Source organism: Pseudochaenichthys georgianus, chromosome 1 (assembly GCF_902827115.2).
Source record: "Pseudochaenichthys georgianus chromosome 1, fPseGeo1.2, whole genome shotgun sequence".
Taxonomy (NCBI): domain Eukaryota; kingdom Metazoa; phylum Chordata; class Actinopteri; order Perciformes; family Channichthyidae; genus Pseudochaenichthys; species Pseudochaenichthys georgianus.
In genome coordinates this window covers 14756205-14779125 of record NC_047503.1, presented here as the reverse complement: position 1 = coordinate 14779125, position 22921 = coordinate 14756205, and the positions used below count along the sequence as shown (strand labels likewise).

General features: G+C 40.0%; 2 protein-coding genes and 1 long non-coding RNA gene across 5 annotated transcripts; 1 reads left to right on the top strand and 2 right to left on the bottom strand.

Annotated features, from left to right (window-relative positions):
- Positions 1–2566: 2566 nt before the first annotated feature.
- Positions 2567–4925, bottom strand: acp5a (acid phosphatase 5a, tartrate resistant). 2 transcript variants are annotated; one of them, XM_034092314.2, is made up of 6 exons: positions 4832–4925; positions 4197–4287; positions 3897–4096; positions 3668–3792; positions 3070–3415; positions 2567–2989 (listed from the first exon to the last, which is right to left on the bottom strand). In XM_034092314.2, the coding sequence occupies exons 2-6, from the start codon at positions 4285–4287 to the stop codon at positions 2750–2752; spliced, it is 1002 nt and encodes a 333-aa protein (XP_033948205.1). In that variant the 5' UTR covers positions 4832–4925; the 3' UTR covers positions 2567–2749. The 2 variants fall into 2 exon arrangements, with proteins under 2 accessions (XP_033948205.1, XP_033948200.1); XM_034092309.2 differs by lacking the exon at positions 4832–4925 and adding an exon at positions 4417–4512.
- Positions 4926–5876: 951 nt separating this feature from the next.
- On the bottom strand, positions 5877–18977 carry LOC117452215 (interleukin enhancer-binding factor 3-like). The gene is made up of 20 exons (XM_034090754.1): positions 18880–18977; positions 18460–18596; positions 17343–17457; positions 16730–16905; positions 16093–16267; positions 15820–15988; positions 14077–14168; positions 13593–13688; positions 12932–13043; positions 12744–12841; positions 12565–12670; positions 12332–12472; positions 10622–10812; positions 9953–10072; positions 9734–9865; positions 9401–9562; positions 8922–9048; positions 8752–8790; positions 7966–8304; positions 5877–7107 (listed from the first exon to the last, which is right to left on the bottom strand). Exons 2-20 carry the CDS (start codon positions 18564–18566, stop codon positions 7055–7057), a joined length of 2550 nt encoding a protein of 849 aa, XP_033946645.1. The 5' UTR covers positions 18567–18596; positions 18880–18977; the 3' UTR covers positions 5877–7054.
- LOC117452296 (uncharacterized) lies at positions 18574–21716 on the top strand. Of its 2 annotated transcripts, none has more exons than XR_004552789.2 (6): positions 18574–18663; positions 19576–19725; positions 19806–19925; positions 20108–20201; positions 20620–20726; positions 21530–21716. It is a non-coding gene; the product is annotated as an uncharacterized lncRNA (long non-coding RNA). The 2 variants fall into 2 exon arrangements; XR_011644213.1 differs by having other exon boundaries at positions 18577–18663; positions 19556–19725.
- The last annotated feature ends 1205 nt before the right edge of the window (positions 21717–22921 follow it).

Sequence of the window (22921 nt, the reverse complement as noted above, 5' to 3'; positions counted from 1 at the left end):
AGAATGTCCTGATTTTTTCTGGGTGAGTAGATGGGGTGTCCTTCTATCACCCTGCAGTGAGATGAGTCTTGGATCAGGGAGATATTTCGTTTTATTCTTATCTAAACACAGGGCTGATAGCTCATATATGGGATTTCAAAGGTCTTTTATTTTGAAACTACACATCAGAATGTCCTGATTTTTTCTGGGTGAGTAGATGGGGTGTCCTTATATCACCCTGCAGGGAGATGAGTCTTGGATCAGGGAGAGATTTCGTTTTATTCTTATCTAAACACAGGGCTGATAGCTCATATATGGGATTTCAAAGCTCTTTTATTTTGAAACTATATATCAGAATGTCCTGATTTTTTCTGGGTGAGTAGATGGGGTGTCCTTCTATCACCCTGCATTGAGATTAGTCTTTGATCAGGGAGAGATTTCGTTTTATTCTTATCTAAACACGGGGCTGATAGCTCATATATGGGATTTCAAAGGTCTTTTGTTTTGAAACTCCACATCAGAATGTCCTGATTTTTTCTGGGTGAGTAGATGGGGTGTCCTTCTATCACCATGTAGTGAGATGAGTCTTGGATCAGGGAGAGATTTCGTTTTATTCTTATCTAAACACAGGGCTGATAGCTAATATATGAGATTTCAAAGGACTTTTATTTTGAAACTCCTTACATTTTACATTTACTCGTGGTAGTTATACGTAGTTTGTTTTAAATAATTATTGATCACATTATATAGTACATATTTCTTAATTTAATATGTTTGGTTTGTTTTTATAGGTGCTTTTGTTATTGACCGAGTAAGCGCTGGGATTTTACCGTAATGCTTCTAATATTCGCGCACCCCAATATCACGTGCGGGCTTGCTTGACTGTGTTTTCCCAAGTGGAGGCTGGCTTGACCGCAGTACATTGGAGAAGGGAGAACAAACAGAAACCCTGCTGTTCTGATGCCCCCAGGTTAATGTTTTTTCATCGGTTGGCTGAGTTTATCCTGGTTCCCTTCACTCCCTGCCAATCTGCTGTCATTCAGCCTGATCCTCTGCTGGCAGGCCAGGTGTCTCTGTTACGGACAGAAGTACTGAAGTACCTTCAGCAGCAGGCAATCTAGTCATGTCAGTATTTAAAACACAGGCTTTTGATGGCCCATATTAAAAAAAGGCTGAGTGATGTTCCAAATACAACTTTCTATTTGGGACATTTGCGCATTTAATTTTTCAAATGAAAGCAAACAAAAGGTTGCCTGCACATTAAAGGTGGGGTAGGTACATTTGAGAAACCGGCTCGAGATCGCTAGAATTTGAAAATACACAACCGGAGAAAATCTGCCACTTCCTTATAGAGCCCCTCCTCCAACACACACGAACGCGCACATGACCAATGAGGGCACGAGATAAGTTTGTGCCCCGATGGAAGGCTGACAGGCAGGTAGGCCATCCAATCCGATTGGTTTGACATTTTACAGTATTACGGCTTCTACAGATGAATTTTTTTTATGGATTTGTTGTCAAAGCACTTAAGATATTCATTGCTATCGGGATGTTAAGAGCATTCCATGGAATATAACACAAAGTGTATCTCGAGCCGGTTTCTGAAATGTACCTACCCCACCTTTAAGGTGCACTGTGAGATTATTGTATGCCTTCCGATCCCTGCGTTAGAGGGAAATATTCAGTCAAAGCCTCTAAACAGGTGAATGGCTTAGAAAAAGTTGTTTTGTTCTCAGCACAGTATCCACAAGCAAACATGTTATGCCAACAAGTCTAGTAGCTAAAATGTGGGAATGTTTTAGTGATGCGATTCTGTCTATTCTCAACAAATTAATTACCAGACCGAGGTATCGACAGATTTATGACCGCGATAGAGCCGCAACCTTAGAAGCAGTCAGGGAACGTTACAGATGTGTAAAGTAGGGGGCAGGGAGTGGGCATGTGGCCAATGCTCCACCCCCACTGGCATCACAGCTGGTGTAATCTCATGGCAAGATTGTCTCTAGTTTGAGTCTGCCCAACCCTACTAAAACATCTTATCCTTCCAGATTGTATGTCAGCAGGCAAGTTTAAGGGAATAAAGTACTTGTTTTAATGGCTTGGATGTACATACCTGCAAGTTTATGGTGGCTCATAAAGAGAATAAAAGCACCTACTGTGTTACTCGGTCATATTTAGCTACTGTTTATGAATAGAGAGCAAACAGTTACATTCCTACCCAGTCTCCTCCTGTTAGCAGGAAGTCATCTGAGCACAGGAAGATTAAGTATTTGGATGTACAAGTTTACATAAGTGCAAACTTGGAGCAGTTACCAGAGGTATAAAATTGAGGTGTAATTTCTTCCGACACATGTACCAGACCTGACAAGAAAGGGATTGAGCAGTCTTACTGTAAAAGACATTCATTCATAAAAAAAAGCCTCAGAACTCTTTCAAGTCAAAACTAAAATGCTTACTCATTCAGACCAACATATCTGATCATGGTTGCATTTGCAGATGACACTAAGCACTTCTATGAACCACAGTCTTCTGAACTCTTTGTCTTCATAAGAAAAGATTTCCGTCTTGCAAATCCACACACTGACAATTCTCTACCAAAAAACATTTATTATTTTCTTTTAACAATAGATTCACATGTACAACTAGTTGATTCTCTTTTAAAATACACATTATGAATGGCATCGAAATATTAATGCCAACGATTAAAAACGCAGGGTTAAGAATCACTTCTGTGATCTGAAGCTACACTACTCCTACTGTATGAGCTAGTCTACTCAAAGTTCCTTTGGCTGAGGACCGTGCGGTAGAGAGACGTGCCTATAGCCTGGAAGAAGGTCAGAATCATCTTGTTCTTGGTGACTTCTGCATGGACGAAGCCTCCCATAGTTGAAGGTTGGCCCGTGAAGAACTTCACCGAACCTTTGGGAACATGTTTCCAGTGTCTGATATCATGATCCAGGAAGTTTCCAGCCCCACTCACCACATAGCCCACACCAGACTCTTCAATATACTGTACGGGGTACAAAAACAAGAAGGTGAATGTGAAGCAAGTCATGCAGATTAATACCAACAGAGCTTACATGACCCTACCTGCAGATTGTGGTCATGCCCGCAGAAGTAAGCAGTGGCGTTGTATTTTTTGAGGAGAGGATGGAGCCTCTGCAGCAGACACTTTGTGGGCCCGTGTTCAGACACGGACCACACAGGGTAGTGGCCAGCCAGCAACAGGAAGTCTGCCGTGGAGCGAGCCAGTCGCCCCTGTAACCACGTCAGCTGGCGGTTGGCATCCACCCCACGCAGAGGGCCGCGAGGCTTCTCGTCCAGGAAGTCGTCAGAGTTGCCGCACAGCATTATGGTGTCGAGCATGATGATGGTTAGGGTCTTCCCAGTGTTGGGAATCCGGAAGTTCAGCTCGTAATAGTAAGAGGGGAACCTCCTGAGAAGGTTACGGATAGCAGGGTTGTGACAACAATAGGTTGATGAAATTATCATTTGTATGTCAATTACTAACGCTCTATTTTTATACGTTTTGAAACTTGTCATCTTGTTCGCAAACGCAAACGTAACATGGTCAAGTAATTGATATTAAAAAGGGTCATTTTGGAAGTTAAGTATTCCTTTGATTTTTTTTCTTTTATTAGACTAAAGGAAAGTTATTTATTATATAAATGTTTAGGTTCATCCTTACCATCGGTCCGATTTCTTACTGTACTCAATCTGAGCTTTGACGTTCCCCGCATGGTCATGATTGCCAGCAAGCACATACCAGGGGACTTTGAGAGACTTGGCCGTGTACACAGTCTCAAACGTGTCCTGATAGAAGATTAAGATGAGAAACAAGGTCTTTGTTTTTAACCCACCTTACACAATATTGTTTCACATTTAATTGCCCCATATTTTCAGTTTACTCAACTGACCTGAAACCGAGGAGAGTCCACGCTGTTCACACCTCTATAGTAGAAGTTATCGCCAAGGGACAGAACAAAGTCAGCTCCCATCTGCTCTGCTACATTACCCATCTCCCGAGCAGTAGCCTTCTGCACAGCGGTGACGTAGGGCGGATAGGGCACACCACCCCAGTCTCCCACAGCCAGGAACTTAATTGAGGTTCGGTTTTCTGCGAGGGAACGAAAAATAAAACTCTTAAAAAGCCGACAACACATCCCTCTGATATAACCAACAAGAAATCATGAAAAAGCTGTGTAAGTTATACTTACTACCAGTTGCCTCCAAGTTCTCGAAGGCAGTAGGACAGCAGTAGGCCACATGAATGGCAGCAATTAAGATGTAAACCAGTAAAAGTGCCATCTTTGAAAAAAATCAACAGTAAGCAGCCAAACCAAACGCAGCTCAAATAACAGATTTAGACCAAAGCAGCACAAATGAAACCAACACGTGCACAAGAGGAACCGAACACAAACCGCAGCAACATCATACCATCTGGCTAACGCTTCCTCTCTCCTTCCTACAGTACATCTCTCAACAAAAGTAGCTTGCTTTTGTGCCTTCAGGTGACTTGTGATTGGCTACAGCCTGACATGTCCAAGCTGTAGCTAATGGAAGCTAATCACAGCAGCCATGTCTGTGATGCAATGAGGGTCAAAGGTCACAACTTCATGCTTGTTAAAGCATGAAGTTGCACCTCTGCTTCTCTTAATTAAGAAACGCTGCTCCTTATGAAACACACAGATGTACACACATTAACTCCATTAGTGTCCGCAGTGACACTAGAAAAGCTAAATAAAGTATCTAATGCCTCATTCCTCTCGTAGAAACAAATAAACTGGCTGACAAGAAAAACAACTTGCTGTCTGGAGAGATAATGTCAGAGACGAAGATAAAAAGCACTCACAGCTGATAAGTGGTGAGCTCAGGACGAGCTGCGGGACACTCTTCCTGCCCGTCCTTTTATCAGCATTCCTGGAGAGGAGTCGTCCCGCCCCGGGACACGGAGCAGGGCCTGATCATTGCTCACCCTGACTCATCTGAGATACATGTGATGCACAACGGTTATTATAGCCGGTGTCCAGACTCCACCTCAGTGTTAATCACAGTTTTTTCCTTCAATTTCTTCAGTCTGCTTCCACTTTTTAAATCATTTATAAATAAGATAAATAAATATCTCACTGAGTTTATTTCCCTAGCTGAATGCGTAAACTTAAAGCACAACGAATGCTGACAGCAAGGTGAAACTGTCGTCTTAAGTAATGCAGTTTTGTATCATTTAACTTCTGAAACAAACTATTTTCACAAATAGTACAACAAACAACTATATAGTGCGTTCTTCTCACTTTGAAACCATGATATTGCGTTGAACAGCTAAAAGGCCATCAGGAGTTCATTATAAACTGTTTTTGCCTGACAAAATCAAACTGTCAACAGAAGGCATCATAGAAGAAATATTTCTACATTGACAGTTGATGAGCAACTAGCGTTTATCATTTCAGATTCTATTCACATAGGTGGTCCTGAAAAGATAAGCACCCTACTAACTTTAATTTAAAAAAGAAACCTTGCCAGGTGGTAAATTGATTTATTATTTGGCTCTGTAGGAGGCTTTCAGACGTAAATGTCAACTCTGATGTCGGAGTTTGAAAGATGTGCTTGTTTATAAGGCAGGAAAGCGTAATACAAGAAGCCATGCGAGTAGTGTTGTGGGAAATGTATTAAGTGTTTTCTCAAACTCAAACTGAGACTAATAGTTCAGATATGTAAGCCTCCTATACTTTGATATTTAATTTTAAACCTATTTCAATGTCATTGTAAGGGTACAATTCAATGTGTGGTGTGCCCCTTAATAAAGTAATTACAAATCTGAATTCAGGATTGCAAGGTTAGGGCTATATTGTAACCTTGTACTTGTCTATTAAATAATTAAACAGATTGGAAGTAAAACATTTTTCAAAATAAGAGTCATTTATTTAAGAAAGAAGAAACTAAAAGACATGTTCAGGTCAAAAGTACAAGCAGAAATCAAAACCATATGTACTGATACAGAACAAGGTTACTAGATGGAGAAAACATAACCGTACAGAGAAGACATAATGATAGAGCAGGTATGTTTCTTTTACATTCATGTCAACACGGACATTAGGGTGGTTGGAGTGGAACCCTCTGATCAGAAGAGGGGCCTGCATCCGTCACCTACAACCGGTCTAACAGAGGCCTGTACTAAGAAGAGGATTTGGGGTCAGTGAGGTCACTTCAGGGTTAAATCTGAATTTTCAGTGCTACAACGCTGGTTCACTATTTACCCAGGTAAATCACCATGGTAACTTATGCTCCGGAGCAGGTAATGTTCGAGATAAGAGATTCGAGTGTAAGCACCGCCTGCTGACCAATCAGAGCTCTGTGTGGGGAGTTTAAAGCAATAGAGTTATATTCCAGGCTGAAGGAAACTGCAGTATATGCAGGCAATACAACGCCGACTGTGTGAACATGTAAATGAACAGACTATCCCCGCCCATCTTCAGAAAGACCTGACTATTATAACACCTGCGGTAAACACACTTTGATGAACGTTTAATAAACCACAGCTGTCTTTAATATATAAAAATAACCCTGTTTACTGCGGTAACATTTTTTTTTTATTATTATTTGTGGGGACGTATAATATTTTCTTTTCTATTCCACAAAAAAATATTTTAAAACACATTCAGTTGACGAAACACTCAAAGGTCATTCAAGTGTCGGATCCACTTATGTCTTAAATGGAGCAGTGATATTATAAAGCTGTTTATTTACACAGTCAGTCGTTTTTTTTGCCGTCCGGACAGCCGTTTAAATTCTTCATACTTGTCGAATATTACAGATGACTCTTCATTCATTGACGCTTGTGCAGGTTTGTTATTGGTCGATGTTGTTAACCCCGCCCCTTTTACTTGAACGCACTCTCAGCCGGACAGAGAAACCCTGGGTTGATTTACCGAGTTGTTAACCAGCGTCGTAGGACCACTTAGCGAGATCACCATTGTTATGGTTAGTAAAGTAAGATAACTCAAATGTCCAAGAGCTATTGATGTGACAACGCAACAAAAACACGACATAGTGAGGTGAGAAGGTTGTACACTGATGATTAGTAATGCATGTTGTTCTGGTTCTGTCCTCCGGAGCCCTGGTACTCCCAATCTGTGAACAAACCAGAAGGTGTTATATGATGGGTCTGATACATTATTATGCTTTTGGGGGTTTTCTCCTGTAGTGTGTTTTGTGCATGTAAATGGTCTACAAAGGATAACATCTGTGTGGTCCCTCATGAGGGAGTTTCTCTCCCTCACACTCTCTGAAACACCACCATTGGACTCCTTTGTTTACTTTTGTAACATAGTGACATCACTATGTAACACTCACACTTCTTTTGGCTAGTGCCCCAACACATTGTACGTGATAAGCTAAGGGACGGGACATCTCTAAGCAGTTGACCAAACAGAGCAGACTGGGCTCTGGTTTCAGACAGAGGGTGAAAAGATAAAGGGCTTTTTGAACATTAAAGCAGACATGTCACAGTAGACTAGAGGCACAGAAAACAATGAGAGCTGAAAACATGCTTAACAGGGCCCTTTTAAAGCAGGATGTGGATTAAGTCCAGTTGCAGTTTATAACCAACACGTCATAACTTTATTTTGATTAGACCTTTGAGTGAAATTGTCATAATCGGCCTATGAATTGATAAGTTATATCCAGAAAAAACGTTGTTGTGAGCCCTTTAACGTCAATATTGTAATTAGACTAAGTCTAAGTAGTGATCTGTGCCAAATGTGAACTGATTTCCAGACGTTTTTTGAGATATGCCAATGAATGGAATCAGTTACCTTGGTTAGTACAGTGACGTTTCATCAAAGTTAAGTTTATGCTAAAGGAGGGCTTCTCCGGAGAAATCACGTGTACACCAAAAACATAAACAATTGATTGATTCATAAAAACCTTTAGCAGGAAGAACATTTGTATTTGATTGCATCAGTTAAATTCAACTCCATCCTCCCTCACCGTGAGTGTTATACATCTGTCCGCCCGTCACTGAGCTGGGGTAAGCCGTGCTGTACATGGAGTAGTTTCCCCCCGGGTTCTGCGTCTGACTCTGGGTCAGCATCTTCTTCTTCTCGTCTCCGTAGCCGTAGCTGTAGGGGCTCTCCTGGTCGGTGGGCGGAGGCATGGACTGGTAGCTTTCTCCCTGTGTGGTGCCGGTGTCGGAGCTGGAGACGGGCGGGGAGACATATGTGCTGGTGCTACTGCCTTCTGGATAAAAGGTGCCGTAGCCAACACTGCTGCTTGATGCGGGGGGGCCTGTGGCTGTGGTGCTTGGTGCATAGCTTCCATACGGTTTCTCTGAAGGACAGACAAGACACTTTTACAAACAGGCATTTCAATGACTCCTTTTTATCCTATTAAAGTTGAATGGACCTTTGTTTAATGCATATTTGTTCATGTGTAGTTATATATTCAGGTCACTCTTGGAAAATATATTTTAATCTCAATGAGTCTTTTTACCTGGTTAAATAAAGGATATATCAAAATATTCTTTTCTTTAAAAATGTTTTATGTAAAGCAATTTGTTGTTATTGTTTTTTAAATGTGCTATACAAATAACGATTATTATTAACATTATTATTTTCTTAAATCAGTTTCAAACAATGTCTATTTTTTAATTCAGTGACGATATAAATAAACAAAAACAAGCATGGAAAACACGTCTATCAAGGGAAACAAATGTCGCCTTTCACTAGTTATGTGAGGGGGACTGCAAAGACTTTTCGGTTAGTAGTAAATACTTACGATAGCTTCCACCAGCCCCGCCCTCATAACTGTAGTTAGCTTTTTAAATAAAGGAAAGAAATGAACATTTAGTTGGTTTCTTTACAGACGTATGAAGTGTATTCAAAAGGATCTTGGAAGGATTGTCTTTGCAAGACCAAGCTGAAATCAAGTGAGTGCAAATTCTTTACTCTTGTTATAGCTCGGTCCTGAGGAAAACTGCTTTCCTCGGCCCCTGCCTCGACCTCTGTTGGGACCCCAGCCCCGAGACCCCGAGTCTGAAGGAATGCCGCGGATAGTGCCGAACCCCGGGATGTGCTGTTGAACAGCAAATGGACGAATAATTGATGTTAATAGCTAATGCTTGTGTAACAATTTTGATATGCAACCAAGGAACTAAAAGTTTTATTAAACATTTATACAGAAACAAAACCTTAAAGCCACAATGATGATTAATGGTACTACAGATCATTTTCATAATGAGAAGCGGTAGTCTTTACAGAAGCTCACACACAACTTGAATGAGTCAAAACTTCATTTCATTGGCCATCATTTTTTCCACTCAAATTCACACACTTTTAAGGATCGAGGGAACTTTTGGTTTGGGACTACAGGTTCAGCAAAACTAACAAGACAAACAATATATCATATCATGAACTAGATGAGTTACCATGTCAGTGTAGGTGACTTTCTTCTTGGGAGCATTTCTGTCCGTGTTTGACACGCCACACTCCTCCGGGAACAGCTTCTCCAGAGCAGCGAGGGCAGCGTACGACTTCGCCTCCTTCTTATTAGAGCCTCTCCCTTTGAACTTCTCTCCATCAACCGCCACCTGATGGACAGGAAAAAGATAAAGCATCAAAGTGTTTGTGCTTTTTAAACTGACATACATTACAGTGTGTCATCTTATTTGATTCTGCCACTTAGAGTTCGCAGACGCTAAACCCTCCAAAAGAACCCAACAGTAAACCTTTGTGTTTTTCTTGTGATAACGCTGACTCACCTCCATGACAAAGCACTTTTCATGGGAGCCCCCAGTCTCTGCAGACAGCTCGTATTTCAGGCTGCGGCGCTTCTCATTCAGCTCCATCACAGGGTTCTTCCCATGTTTGGTTAAGATAGGACCCTGAGCGCTCTGAAGCAATTAACAAACATTGGCCGGTAAACACACATGACGATCTTTTTAAAGAGAATTCTCAGAGGGAGGAACTGAGGAACATACTTCGTCCGATGCATTAGAGGCCGTGCTAGCAGCTTTCACTACTTCCTTGGTTCCTTCCACTTCAACAATGGGCTCCACTTTAGATTCTGCGCCAGTCGGAAGGCCGAGATCCTGCAGGGCCTGTCAATTACAAAAGTCAAATTATTAACAACTCTTGCTTTATTCAAATACCATGTGTGTACAGGTAAATAGAAATGGTCAACCATCAGGAAAATGCTTCAGATGTTCTGCCATTAAAAGACGTCATTGTCGAGATAAACCGACAAATGTCTTTTTAACCCTTTTAAAATAATATATGCCAAAAGAAAATTACAAAATAAATACATTTCTTTGTATTTTTACATTAAATCCAATCATCTTTCCTTACTGTTAAACTAATTATAAACAGATACTTTATTTTAGCTAGTCCCAACCAATTTCAACCAATAGGCCACCCATCCACTAATCACCCTGCAAACAAAAAGGGTTGCACAGTAGCTCTGTATCACACTACACCCTAACCCCGCCCCCTCGATAGAGGTACAATCAAATTCATAGGTTTATTTCAAATTACTAACTACTAGTACTATTATAACTGGACACGGATCAAATATGTATTTCACTGTGGAGAAGATTTTCTTTTGTGAAGGCCAACTCGATAATCTTAAATAAGAAATACAGGAGTCTTGCCTTGGTGGCTACGTTAAGCTTGGCCGCTCGTTTGGATGGTCCCGTTGACTCGTAGGTCTTCCCGTTCACGTCCACAGCCATGGTGAAGACCGGCTCGTGGACCGGACCAGTCTGAGACGTGAGTCGGTACTCCAGGCCCGGTCTGTACTGGTTCAGACGCATCACAGCATTCATGCTAAAATCATCCGTAACTACGGAGAAAAGGAAAATAAACTCATTAGACATGAGCAGTTTCCTTGAGAGATATCCAGAACTATGAATTCATACAGCTCTGCAATCATTTTCCCAGCTTTTATATACGTCATGTTGTCATTTTATTAGGGGGGACCCTAAAAGACGACTATCTAATCTTAGGAGCCTGTCTGGTGATAAAGTGTTTGTGGAAACAAAGGATAATTTCACTTGGGAAATATTGGGGCACGATTTGTCTGATTCTACAATTCATTTATTGGTTCCTTTCTTTTTTGGTATAAATATCACTCTTTTAATAATTCTGTTAATACTCATTTTAATTTACAATTAATCTCCTTATTTTGCATGAAGACATCATGTAGATCAGGGGTGTCAAACTCAATTTCATCGCGGGCCACATTAGAATTATGGTTGCACTCAAAGGGCCGGTGGTAACTTCAAGATTATATAAATATACATAGATAAATATATATAAAATAATGTATTATTTTACACTATTTCCTCTGCATTGGATTATTATCTAGGGTAATAACTTCATAATTAACTACGTCTGAAAGCAGAAGTCTAGGGCAAATAATTGCAAGTCTCTTCAGTGCGCATCTCACGAAATGAGATGCATTGTGGGACATGTAGTTTATGGGCAACGTGCTCCTGTAAAGCGGCACGTAACCTTATAATAAACTGATTATATTCTTTGCAAGCTCTTGTGGGCCACATCAAATGAAGTAGCGGGCCGGATTTGGCCCCCGGGCCCTGAGTTTGACACCCCTGATGTAGATGAAGTTGCACCATACAAACTCGCTGGTCCTATCCAAGAAGCATCTTGCTGATTTCTAATTTAGCTAAATAAGAACAAAATGTGTCTGCTAACTTGTATACATTTTTTTATTATTTAGAGCACTCACGTAGAAATATAGCACTACGAGAATGCTAAATATATTTATTTTTTGAACACGTCTTTGTCGGAATCAGAAGCAGGAGGCTCTCTGTGTGGCCTTCCTTCTGTCTGTTGCTACAATGGGGCGAATTGAATTAGGGCCGAAAGTTACATTTATAACCACAAAAGCAGCCCAAAGCACGTGTCCTGTCTTTCTATCAGTCTCTCTTTCAAAATGACTAAAACTGCTGCACCCACACCGGCCTATACAAACAACTAATAACGTCACTTAATGACAGAAAAACAACAATTACATTAGTTAAAAGTCTGACTATTAGTCGACAATAGGCAAGACTTTGTACATTCTTAGTCGGGCAAACCCTTACAATTAATTAGGTACAGACATTAGAAGATCTAGCTACGTTTACATAATAAAATCTCCACTCGATACATGTATAATATGGATTTTTTCAAACAGTCATATTTAAATTTAAAGAGAATTGAAAATAGAAACAAAAAATATTGTACAAGTTTATGTTGTGTTATGGCGTTGAAGGTGAACATTTCAGTCATATTTAAACAGCTCATTCAACAGTAAAAAGGCTCAGATTACAGCAGGTCTGCTGACACTCATTACTAACATGATTTCCTCTGAAAGCGCTTCTGGAACTTCAGAAACTTCCTCTGCTTGCTGTTGAGTTGGGGCTCCCCTTCAGTTTTCTCTACCTGTGTGTAGGGTCTCTTAGCTGGCAGGCTGAAGTGTCCAGCGGGCGGTATCTGGGCTGCAGGACGCAGCAGAAACAAGCATGAGAACAGACTCTTCCATGACAAATCATGACAAACAACACAGGAAATAAAAGAGATTGATAGGTACCTGTGCCTTCTTTGCCGGCTCCCCCTATTCTCCGAGGCTTTGTAGGTTTGAAGTCCATCCCCAACACTTTGTGCATTTGTCCAAATGCACAGAGCCTCAAGGCAAACTATGGAGAATGTCAAAGTGAGCCACTAAATCCAAACATATGAGTGAGTCATGCATTAGCATCCTGCTCTTACCTGAGCACTCTGCGTGATGTCTTCCCGCTGCTGCGGAGTCAGATTTGCAGCGGCGTCGACTGTGTCCTTCTCACATGGATCTTTTATTCCAGGGCCTCCTATGCACAGATACAGCTACATTAGTATATTCATGGTAATGCTAGTGTATAAACATCAATGCTGGTGTGACAATTAGTACAAACGTTAACCTTCCAAGAGGATTCCAGATGCAACGCACTCCAAAACCCTGCGAAGCGACTCGCCCGCTCCCATCGTTCTCTCAGACGTTCCTATAGCTTTTTCTACTAGCAGCTCCAGAGGCTATGAGGAGATCAGAGGAGAGAAAATTAGAGTGGTGCAGGAATGAGTCCCAGAAATTAGTAAACATTTTAGTTTTGGTTAGATGGCGGAAAGAAGGTCTGTGGTTAATACAAGCTAACAAGTATTTCATGTCTTGTTCTACTACATAAAATACATAAGTAAATACACGCCGACCATCAGTCACCTTTAGTTTCGCAATGGTGATATGAAGTCACGCGACTGTCATGTAGCTCGTTTATTAGCATTAAGTTAGCTATTTACTTATGGAAATTGCATATACGCTATTACTATAATTAAATCGGTGTTAATGTGTAACCCTAACCCTTTTATCCCACTGGGAAACTTTTTTAAGTATCACCAACGTTTGTTTGCCACAGATCTCTGCTTTCGCGACATTCGAAAATCCAATGAAACAATCCCATTGCTTTTTGTCTATGTAGCACTTATGATGCTAACTTCTGGCAAACAAAAACACTTCCTCACTTCACACACAAACATTATCAACATCCAAGCTCCATTTGTGCACAAATGCGACCACGGTTTCCTCACCCATCCTGACAGTGGCGTCCAGGTAGGAACGCGGTTACACAAGTCCCTCATGATCCTGACCACGAGGATGGCAGAACCCAGGTTGTTGACTTTAGCCTGGAGACACAAACAAAAGCTAGTTCAGTTGGAGGAGCGAATGTTTCCTTAACCCTGCGTTTTGAGGTTTCACAAAACAACCCAAAAACAAAGCACAGACAGGTCGGAACAACCGAGCCGTCTCCAAATCAGCAAGACTTCAATGTACTAACACACAAAGTGAATAGAGAGAGCTGAAGTCTGAAAGATGAATTTTCTGATAAAGAAAATGATATGCTGTTGTCAATACCAATGATACAATCAAATGTGTCATTGGTAGGGATCAACAGATCACTCTTTATGAGTTAATAAACATTGTGAAGGGTTACTGTCTCTAAATGGATAGACAAGAGACACTACTCAAAGAAACAGTTCAACCTTACGTACAAATAAGGACGTGAATTCAAACCTGGAACCACTTGGCGTGGCGGAGAGACGCCAAGGCAGTAAGGCATTTCTGCATGTCCAGAACGTCCGGCGGATCGTTGTCTGTTCGCGTAGCTATTGACGAGGTGGGGTAAGAAGAAAAGGTACAGTTTGACCAAGGGGGTGGGCTCTGTCTCGTAGCTCAGGGAGTAGCAGCTTTCCCCAAACCAGCAGCAGGGAAAGGGGGTGTAAATCTTTGGTCCCAGCAAGAATACATCTCACAATTCCTGGCCCACGTTTCCACAGTGTGGTAAGATGGAAGTAAACAATGTAGTATCATTAAAAACATTGCATAGCATGTTGTTAACTACATTGAACACCCCCTTCCCTCAGCCACACGGCTTGGGTTTGCTGCTCCCCCCCTCCTGAGACAGTGTGTCCAGTTGGTCAAAGGTCCAGCGTTCCTAAAAAATTCACAAACTAAAAGGCAGTAAATTGAAAATCACAAGCATTTAGAGTCTTCACGTCTGCCCCAAACTGCAGCAAAACTGATGGAGGCCCTGATCTAAAAGTGCCTTATTAAATAGATTGGAAACACAAAGGGCCATACCAGCTGTGTGCAAGTTTAAGCTCATCCTCTACACCAGGGGAGGGGGGGGGGGGGGGCTGGATACGGCGTGCAAGACCATTTGATCGGTGCTCGAGGTAATTCATAATCACACGTGAAAAATCAACTCTAAACATTTCTAAACAAAATCTAGACAGCGTGTAGAACTGACTACCTACAGTCATAATATAACTGGCTACTGACTGTTCTTCCTGGATTTATTCTCTGCACTGTGTCCTGCTGAGAGGCACGGGACCTTTACTATCGGCAAAATGCGTTTATATTATTAATTTAGTTATTTGCTGATATCCCTCATTTTGAATTCATAAAAGAATAATCCGGGATATGATTATGGTGATTTTTTAACATGGCCTATTTCTGTCAGGATAAATTACTATAACTTGAAACAGTAGGCTGTTAAACCAAACACGCAAACATTGTCATCCTGATTGAAAATGACGGGGCGGGGGGGAGAGAGACTTTGGGATTTGGACCCAATGGACTAAAACTGCACTAAGGCCGGTATGGTTCTGTATGCCTCCCCTTAACACCTTCTTGAAACATTGGGCAACTATGTAAATACAGCTTGATCAACGCAGAAGCTCGATAAAAACTCGACTAACAAGGACAAGCATAGAAAAAATAGACTGCTTCTGTGTTTTTACACCTTTTCCCTGCTACATTTAAAGGATATTGATAGAAGCCACATAATTACCCTCATGCCATTTTCATGTATCAGTTTTGCTGCAGCTGGTGCCAAATGTACATATTCAGGATCAAGTACATGCAATACGCGCTTTAACTTGTTATTCTTGAAAAGCCTTCAGTTTAAAACATGAAAACAATTCAACAAGAATAACAAAGTTGTTTTTATAACTGCAGCATTGTTATCACCAACATGAATCAGCGACTACAGAGGAAATGTAGAGCTGGCAAACACCAGTTTGTCCCAAAACGACGACGGGACCCCCGAGCAGGTGAAGAGCCAACAATGATTGGTTGTTCCCCGGCGTCGGTGTAAGACAGTCACTGTGACCGCTCCACTGAGGGTTAATAAGATGATGATGGACAACCATGTCAGTTACAGGTCAGTGGAGCGGCACAGTGTCTGCACACTGAGCACACACAGATCAGAGCAGCTGTGGAAGCTGATGCTGGAGACTCAACCAACATACGTACCTTCTTCTTCTTCATTTTTTTCTTCTGCGATTTCAGTTTCTTGATTTGTCCTGACCAGAGGTGAAGTCAGGTGGATAGTGAGTGTCAGGATCGACTGCTTGGTAGTCGTCACAACAAGACTGGCATCCTCCGGACACTGGCTCACTGTATATGTCCCAGCTGAACTTCCCTGTTAAAAAAGGAAAAACAACTCTTAATATCTAAGAAAGGACCACATTTAACCTCAATTTGTGAAATGTATTATAGAGAATGACTGGAGGTCGTCAGTTCTACCTCTAGCTGTTCAGATAATTTCTCAGCCACTTGATTGAGCAGAGTGACGGTGGGCATGTTGGAGCAGAGCAGCACCAGCTCCAGGTCCTTGTCTCCGGTCAGCAGGAGGCCCTTGGCCACCAGGCCGACCCTCATGACGCCCCGCAGGACACGCTCTTGTGAATCAACACTTGCACTGTGATGAGGGAAAAGCAATACAAATAATAATGGAAGCATTTCTCTTAAGAGGAAAAACTGTCAGGTTAAAAGTCTAATTTTGATCTGTATTTAATTAGAGATTTTAAAATTAGAGTAGTTAAGATTTTTTGATAATGATACTTATCGATTTATCCTTATTAGGTCGGTTTTTTATCGAATATATTATTTTAAGATATGATTTATAAAAAGAATAAACTCTGAATGTATGTATATTCTAAATATAAATGCACTGTGAACATATATATGTAGTCTAAATAGACCTAAATGTTGTATCTAGTGCAGTGAGGTGTTCAACCAGATATAATAACCAATAAACAAACACAGTCACTATATAAACTATATATGAAGCTATATAAAAACAATAAAATAACTGGTACTGTATGTATACTTTTCAACTCATTGGGAAAACTGCCAGGGAGCATTTGGAAATGCTGCTCACCTCATTGTATTTCCTGTGTTATCCATCTTGTCAGACACAGTCTTTAGGGCACACTCCACCCGCGAGACGATTGTCTGCACCGCCTCCAGCTCCTCAGGGGAAGGGTACACTTCAGAGTGTTTGGCCATCACGTGGCGGTCATATGGCCCTGTGTGCGCCCGGGGGGTTGGAGCCTCCTTTATTTGGAAATCAGAAAACGTAAGGTTTAGGTAAGAGAAAAAAAGACGGCATAGTGTAGATGAGCGGATATACATTTAGTTGTTTTTATTATATGAGTATTCATTAGAAGTAGTTTTTGCATTTCTTATCCAATGTATTGCTACTTCGATGCATTCCAGTGAAAAAACACTCGTATACAATATGTGAAGTAAAAATAACGTTGGGAAGTAAAAACATTAATAGTAATAGTTGGGAAGTGCCTGACTTTATAGAAAATAAACACGCACCAGAAATAGCCTTTATGAAAGAGGAAGAACAATCTTTTTAAAGAATAACAGCAACCGGAAAACATTAGATGTTCAGTCTTAATTTGGAGGCAGGTTAAATGAGTGAAATTATAAAGCCTGTGGATTATTAAGTCTTTGATGGGTGATTCAGAAGGAGAAATAAGGACCTCATGGTGCCTTGGGTGGTGTTCAATCTCCTCTATAGCTGCGACGTAATCGTGGTATCGCCTCAGCTCCTCCTCGTAGCACAGGCTGTCATACCAGTAGCGCAGATCTTCATATCTGGAAAGAAGAAAAGAAAATGTGAGGGAAGCTCTGACAGAAAAGCACCAAAGCAGACACTACAACAATACAGTAACATTCACATCGGAATGTTTTGTTGTCACTTTGAAGAGATAGCAAAAGACCCTTAGAATTATTGATCTACCCACTGTGCTTGAATATTTCATTATATATGAAATGCAACAGATTGATAGAATAAAAGTCATTTCTGCGCGAAACAAAGAAATGTTTCATTTTCTTATCAACTCAGTGGCAAACTTACCAGAAATGTCCCAATTTGAGATCAATTTAGTGAATCTACTCTAACTGTGCCCACATTCAAAAGCAAATGGATATCTATTATGTGAGTTTTATTATTCATTTCTGTGTGAGTCTGTTTACGGGTTTCTAGACCTCTAACTGAGTTTTATTTTATTGACTTACATCTTGTTTTTCAATTATTGAAAAATAAATGTTGCTTAATGTTTGGTATTCATGAAAAATAAATACCATTAAATTGTGTTATACAATTTGAATTGCCTTACTTCATCTAAGGATAACTTGTGGGTTATCTGTCAACACTTTTTTATAGCGGGTAGCTGGCTCCTCCACATTAACTTTTTAATTTCTCAAAATAACAAACATTAATCCTAGAGTTAAGGTTATTAAGAGTCTGAAAAACAAAAAAAGTGGCGACAGGTAACCCACAAGTACTGATCATGTTATGTTAAATGTACATTTAAATGTCTATTTAACCATGTAAATTTGTTTATATGTAAATTCACCTGATCAGAGTCAAGTCATTTGTTTTAGTTCTATTCATACAGTTTAAACATGTGTATTCTATTTGTTTGTATTCTTAATATACCTGTGTATATCCTCATGTAGTACACCTGTGTTTCTCTCTCTTATTCTGTTGCTGCTATAACACCTGCATTTCTCGACAATAAAAGGTACATCTTATCTTAAGAACACTTCTTATTACATTACTTTGCTGTGTGCATGCAGTGCGTGCTTGTGTACCTATCAAAGTCGTGCGGAAGGAGGCGGTGGCCCTCCTGGATCAGGGCGTCCCAGTACAGCAGCTCCTCATACGCCTGGTGCTCATCCCACTGCTCTGCAGCGGCCATGCTGTCACGACTTTCAGGAAGCTACCACCTCTTTCAGAAGAAAAACAAACGTTTCTAGTCAGGGCACAGCGGCCACTGTAAAATGTACTGAATTATGGTAGGCAAGTTATCCGAATGCATGTTTTGCTAACATCTAACAAGCTAACCTTAGCTAATCTCAACGGTGTAGCATTGGCATCTCACTTGATGATAGCAAGCTAGCTAACGCTTTCCAGAATAACAGTACCATGTTTGTGAACGTGTAATCATTGGGTTTATTTTGCACAGTACCACTACCTTCAAGAGAAGTTACGCCTTTGCAGATAGAGCTTACCTTTGACAAAAAGCGAATACAAACGCGTATAGACCTTTTCGCGGTAACGTAGTAAGGAGGACTTCTTCTACTTCCTGCTCCTCTTCTTCTACGCTTTAACTGGTGCACTATGAATCATCATAAAAGGTGCCGCCCCCCTCTCTACGGTGATAAAAGCCACTACAGGTCGAAGGGCTTTATTTAGAGATATTTAAATAAAACATAGGCCTACTGTACATATTTGTATACTGTCTTATTTGATATATCTATATCAGTAGGTTGGCTGTATGTTTTATTTCCCCTATATGGGGCATTCTACTGAATTAGTACCAAGTGTGGTCCCACAACAAGAAAAACTATTTAACAAGACAATTAAGTATTCATATATAGATATTTACTAAGAATATGTTATGGTCTATTTAAACACAAGGCATTAAATTAGATAGTGATAAGCTTAATATGTACAAATACATAATTTATAGCCAGGGTACTTTCTATTGGGTGTCCCCAACCCTGACATCAAAATTTCAATTTATGTAAATATTAAATAACACTTAAAACATTTTTTTTGAATTGTGTTCAATGCTGTATTTAGAAGATCTTTATGATTACATTCAAACAGAAGTTGGAATATTTAGATTTATTGTGGGTATCAGTTTTTAATAAAAAAACTATACTCAAAAAATCATGTCCCCAGTTTTCATGTCACTACCATAGGTCACTACCGAAACACAAGAGCCTCATCCCAATACCCCTCCTCGACTCCTCTCTTCCCCTCCTCCGGGACTTGACCCGGAAATCGATCAAGACACGCCATGCGGACTTGAAGGGAACGACTTCCTGGCCTTCCTGACATCCAGGAAAAAGGTGCGATTCTAATCTATTTCAATGCCAAAAGCAAGTTATTGTTTTTTACTTTTTTAATATGATTTTTTGGGGAATTTCAGTTTGATTGGACAGTAGAAATCTACTGGAAACAGTGGAGAGGGAGGAGATAATATGCAGCAAAAGGCCGAGCCGGATGGTTGCTGCTCCGTGTGGAACGTGTTCTATCCAGGTTCTATCAGGTAAAGCACTTTGGTACCCAGAATGGTATTGAGTTTGAATGTAGCCTTTGGAAGGTATTTTCCAACAGTGCATTGTAAAGACTGAAAAAACAGGCTCAGGTTAAAGCTTGACATGATTTGGTCTTTTACTTAAGAGGATGTTTGTCCTCCTGTCTTCTCTTATTTCCTTATCTTTCTTTCAGGTGTAACATCTACCAATGGTTGTACATAGACCTCCTCCACCTCTTTGCTGTCCTACTAGTCAATCTTCCTGATCAGAGCCTTTCCTAAATAGTGGTAAGTTGTTTTACAGTTCAGTGTACGTTAATTTAGCAACTTAATGCTTGACTGCTGTTGAATAAACCCTATATATATATATACATCCATCAGCAATCAATACAACAAATCATCCAACACAAAATAGAAGAAATCTGGACCTATTCTATTTATTTTTATACTACAGCATCTATTGGGAATGCTCATTGATGTAATCAAGAGCCATTGAGTCTAGCTTTTGTAGTCGGCCTCTCTGAATGTTTATCATTTCTTTGTCTCTTAACATTCCTATAATCATTTGTTTTTTTATTGTTATTGTTTTGTTCTTTATTTTTGTTGTGAGAATCACTTTGCAATTGTGTAAGTGCTATATAAATAGTTATACTAATATTATTGTTGTTACCATCATTACTAATGTCTTCTTTATTTATCGCTGCAGAAAGGTTCAAAAAGTTCCCTGTACATCGAACCATGCCTGTCCGCTGTTCCACATGTCTTCAGTCAGTTCTGGACCCTATGACTCGGACACTAGTTCTACCATTAGAGGTAAGCAGTGGTAGGAGAGTGGAGTTATCTTTGTATTTAGGCTGCAAGTCGACAAGAATAGATTACAAATCGCTTAAAAAATGGTTCAGAGGCACCATGTGTTACGCAGGTGTGGCGCATATAATATGCGGTTGAACTTTAAAATTAAATTATTTCCGGTGCAGAGACAAACACTCGAGGTGTACAAAGTACAAAGTACAAAGTATAAAGTATAAAGTACATACTGGTGTTAATAAAATATAGCATATATCCCTCAATTTATCGACAATAAAAATGACAATACATACTTCCGGGTGTAAAGTAATATATCTATCATACTGTAGATCCTTCACCTCCACTGGAGGTAGATTCTGAAAGTAAAATACACTTCTCACTATAAATGTAATCATAAAGCATTGTTATGGCCAAACTATCCTACAATTTAGGATTTTCCATGGAAAAGTGTTGGATTCAAGATTCAAAGCTTTTATCATCATATGCTCAGCAGCTACAGTGTAGAAATGTCAATGAAATTCTTCTGACCTGAGCTCCTCCAACAATGCAACATATATAATAAAATACAAAAATACAAAATAAAAAGTAGTGCAAAAGTTATATGATTATATGATAACAGAATATGAAATTAAATAATGTAAATTAAGGAAAAAATTAAATACGGTGTATTGCGTGGATAATAGACCTAATCCCAGTGAATGTTCAAAACTAAATTTGATACATTTTTCTTTTTCATCTCACAGTGCACATATTTAAGTAATCATAACACAAAGCTAAAAGTTAATCTGTTTTTCCTTTCTCTTTTCAAGAGTGCTTCAGAGGATGGCTGAATTCACAAAACGTGGAGAAGACCGAGAGAGAGAAGTTGGCCGGTTACTACATTTCACAAAAAATAGAGGACCTTGTGAGAAAAATGGAAGGAAACTGCTTAAAAATATGAAGTATGGGTGTTTTGAAAATGTTTTCAAATGTGTGTTAATGTTCATTGTGTGTTATAAATTATTTTCCTGCTTCTAATCATTTGATGTATGAGTATTTATTTACAGACATTCTGGTACCTTTCTGGTAAGGTAGGTGCTCTGAAATGATAGATGTTCATTGAGCTACTGCAATTGGGTGAGAGTGTTTCATCATCATATATGACCAGCTTAACCATCAAGTAATCCCAGTTAAAGTTATACTCAAGATCATACCAGTCTGACCAGCTAATGGTGACCAGCTAGAACACTGTGACCACCAGCTTTTACCAGCTATCCCGACCAGCTAGACCACTGTGACCAAACCAGCTATCCTGACCAGCTAAAGTGTCCAAAACCCCTCTTAACCAGCAAACTAATCCAGCCTAATATTGACCAGCCAGACCAGCCTTGTTGGTCTAAGGCGCTGTGTAACAGGACTGGGCAGATAAAGAGGAAAGTGGTAGTGCAGCAATCACGACAGAGGCAGAGTTCAAATCCAAAAAAAGGCTTTATTGCTATCAAACTCCAAAAATACCTTCCATTAAACAAAGGCTAACGTAGCCGGGGCCGCTAACCGATTTACCAGCTTACAAAAAAACGTTTCTTTACACTGGGAGCCTCCTGCTCCCTCCATGTGCCACACACAACTGAGCAACTCTGTGTGCTTTGTCTCCCTTGAGGGAGTGATTAGCACCAGGTGTGAGGTCTCCACACCTGCTCCCAATACTGCTAATTGGAAGAGGGTGGAGCCACCTGTTGGGAATGTAGGTGCCTCCCACTACCCTGCCTCTCAGCCCCTTACAGCTGTTTTTTTCAGCAGGGAAGCAGGTAAATCCCACCATTTTGAAATAAATGTGTTTTAAAGTCTGAAAATCAGTGTGTTACTTTAAAGGTCTCTTATTATACTGTTGTTAGGCATATATTATAGGTCTCAGATATATAAAAAACATGTCTATGAACTGAAGTGTTTTGCTCAAAATACCAAACAGATCATGCATTCTAGCCTCATTCCCCTTTATTTCTGCCTGTGATGATATGATACTGATTGGTTTTAATGTATGTTCAATTTCAACAATCATCAACTCTGGAATCAATATGATCAGTATTATGCATTTTACAAAGAAAGTTTGCATTATGATTTTTATGAATTGTATAAATTCAACTTTGAAATGTGATTAAAAATGTAATTGCATTGATTTAATTGTGAAAACTCTCAAGGCATATTTGTTCAAATACTATTTA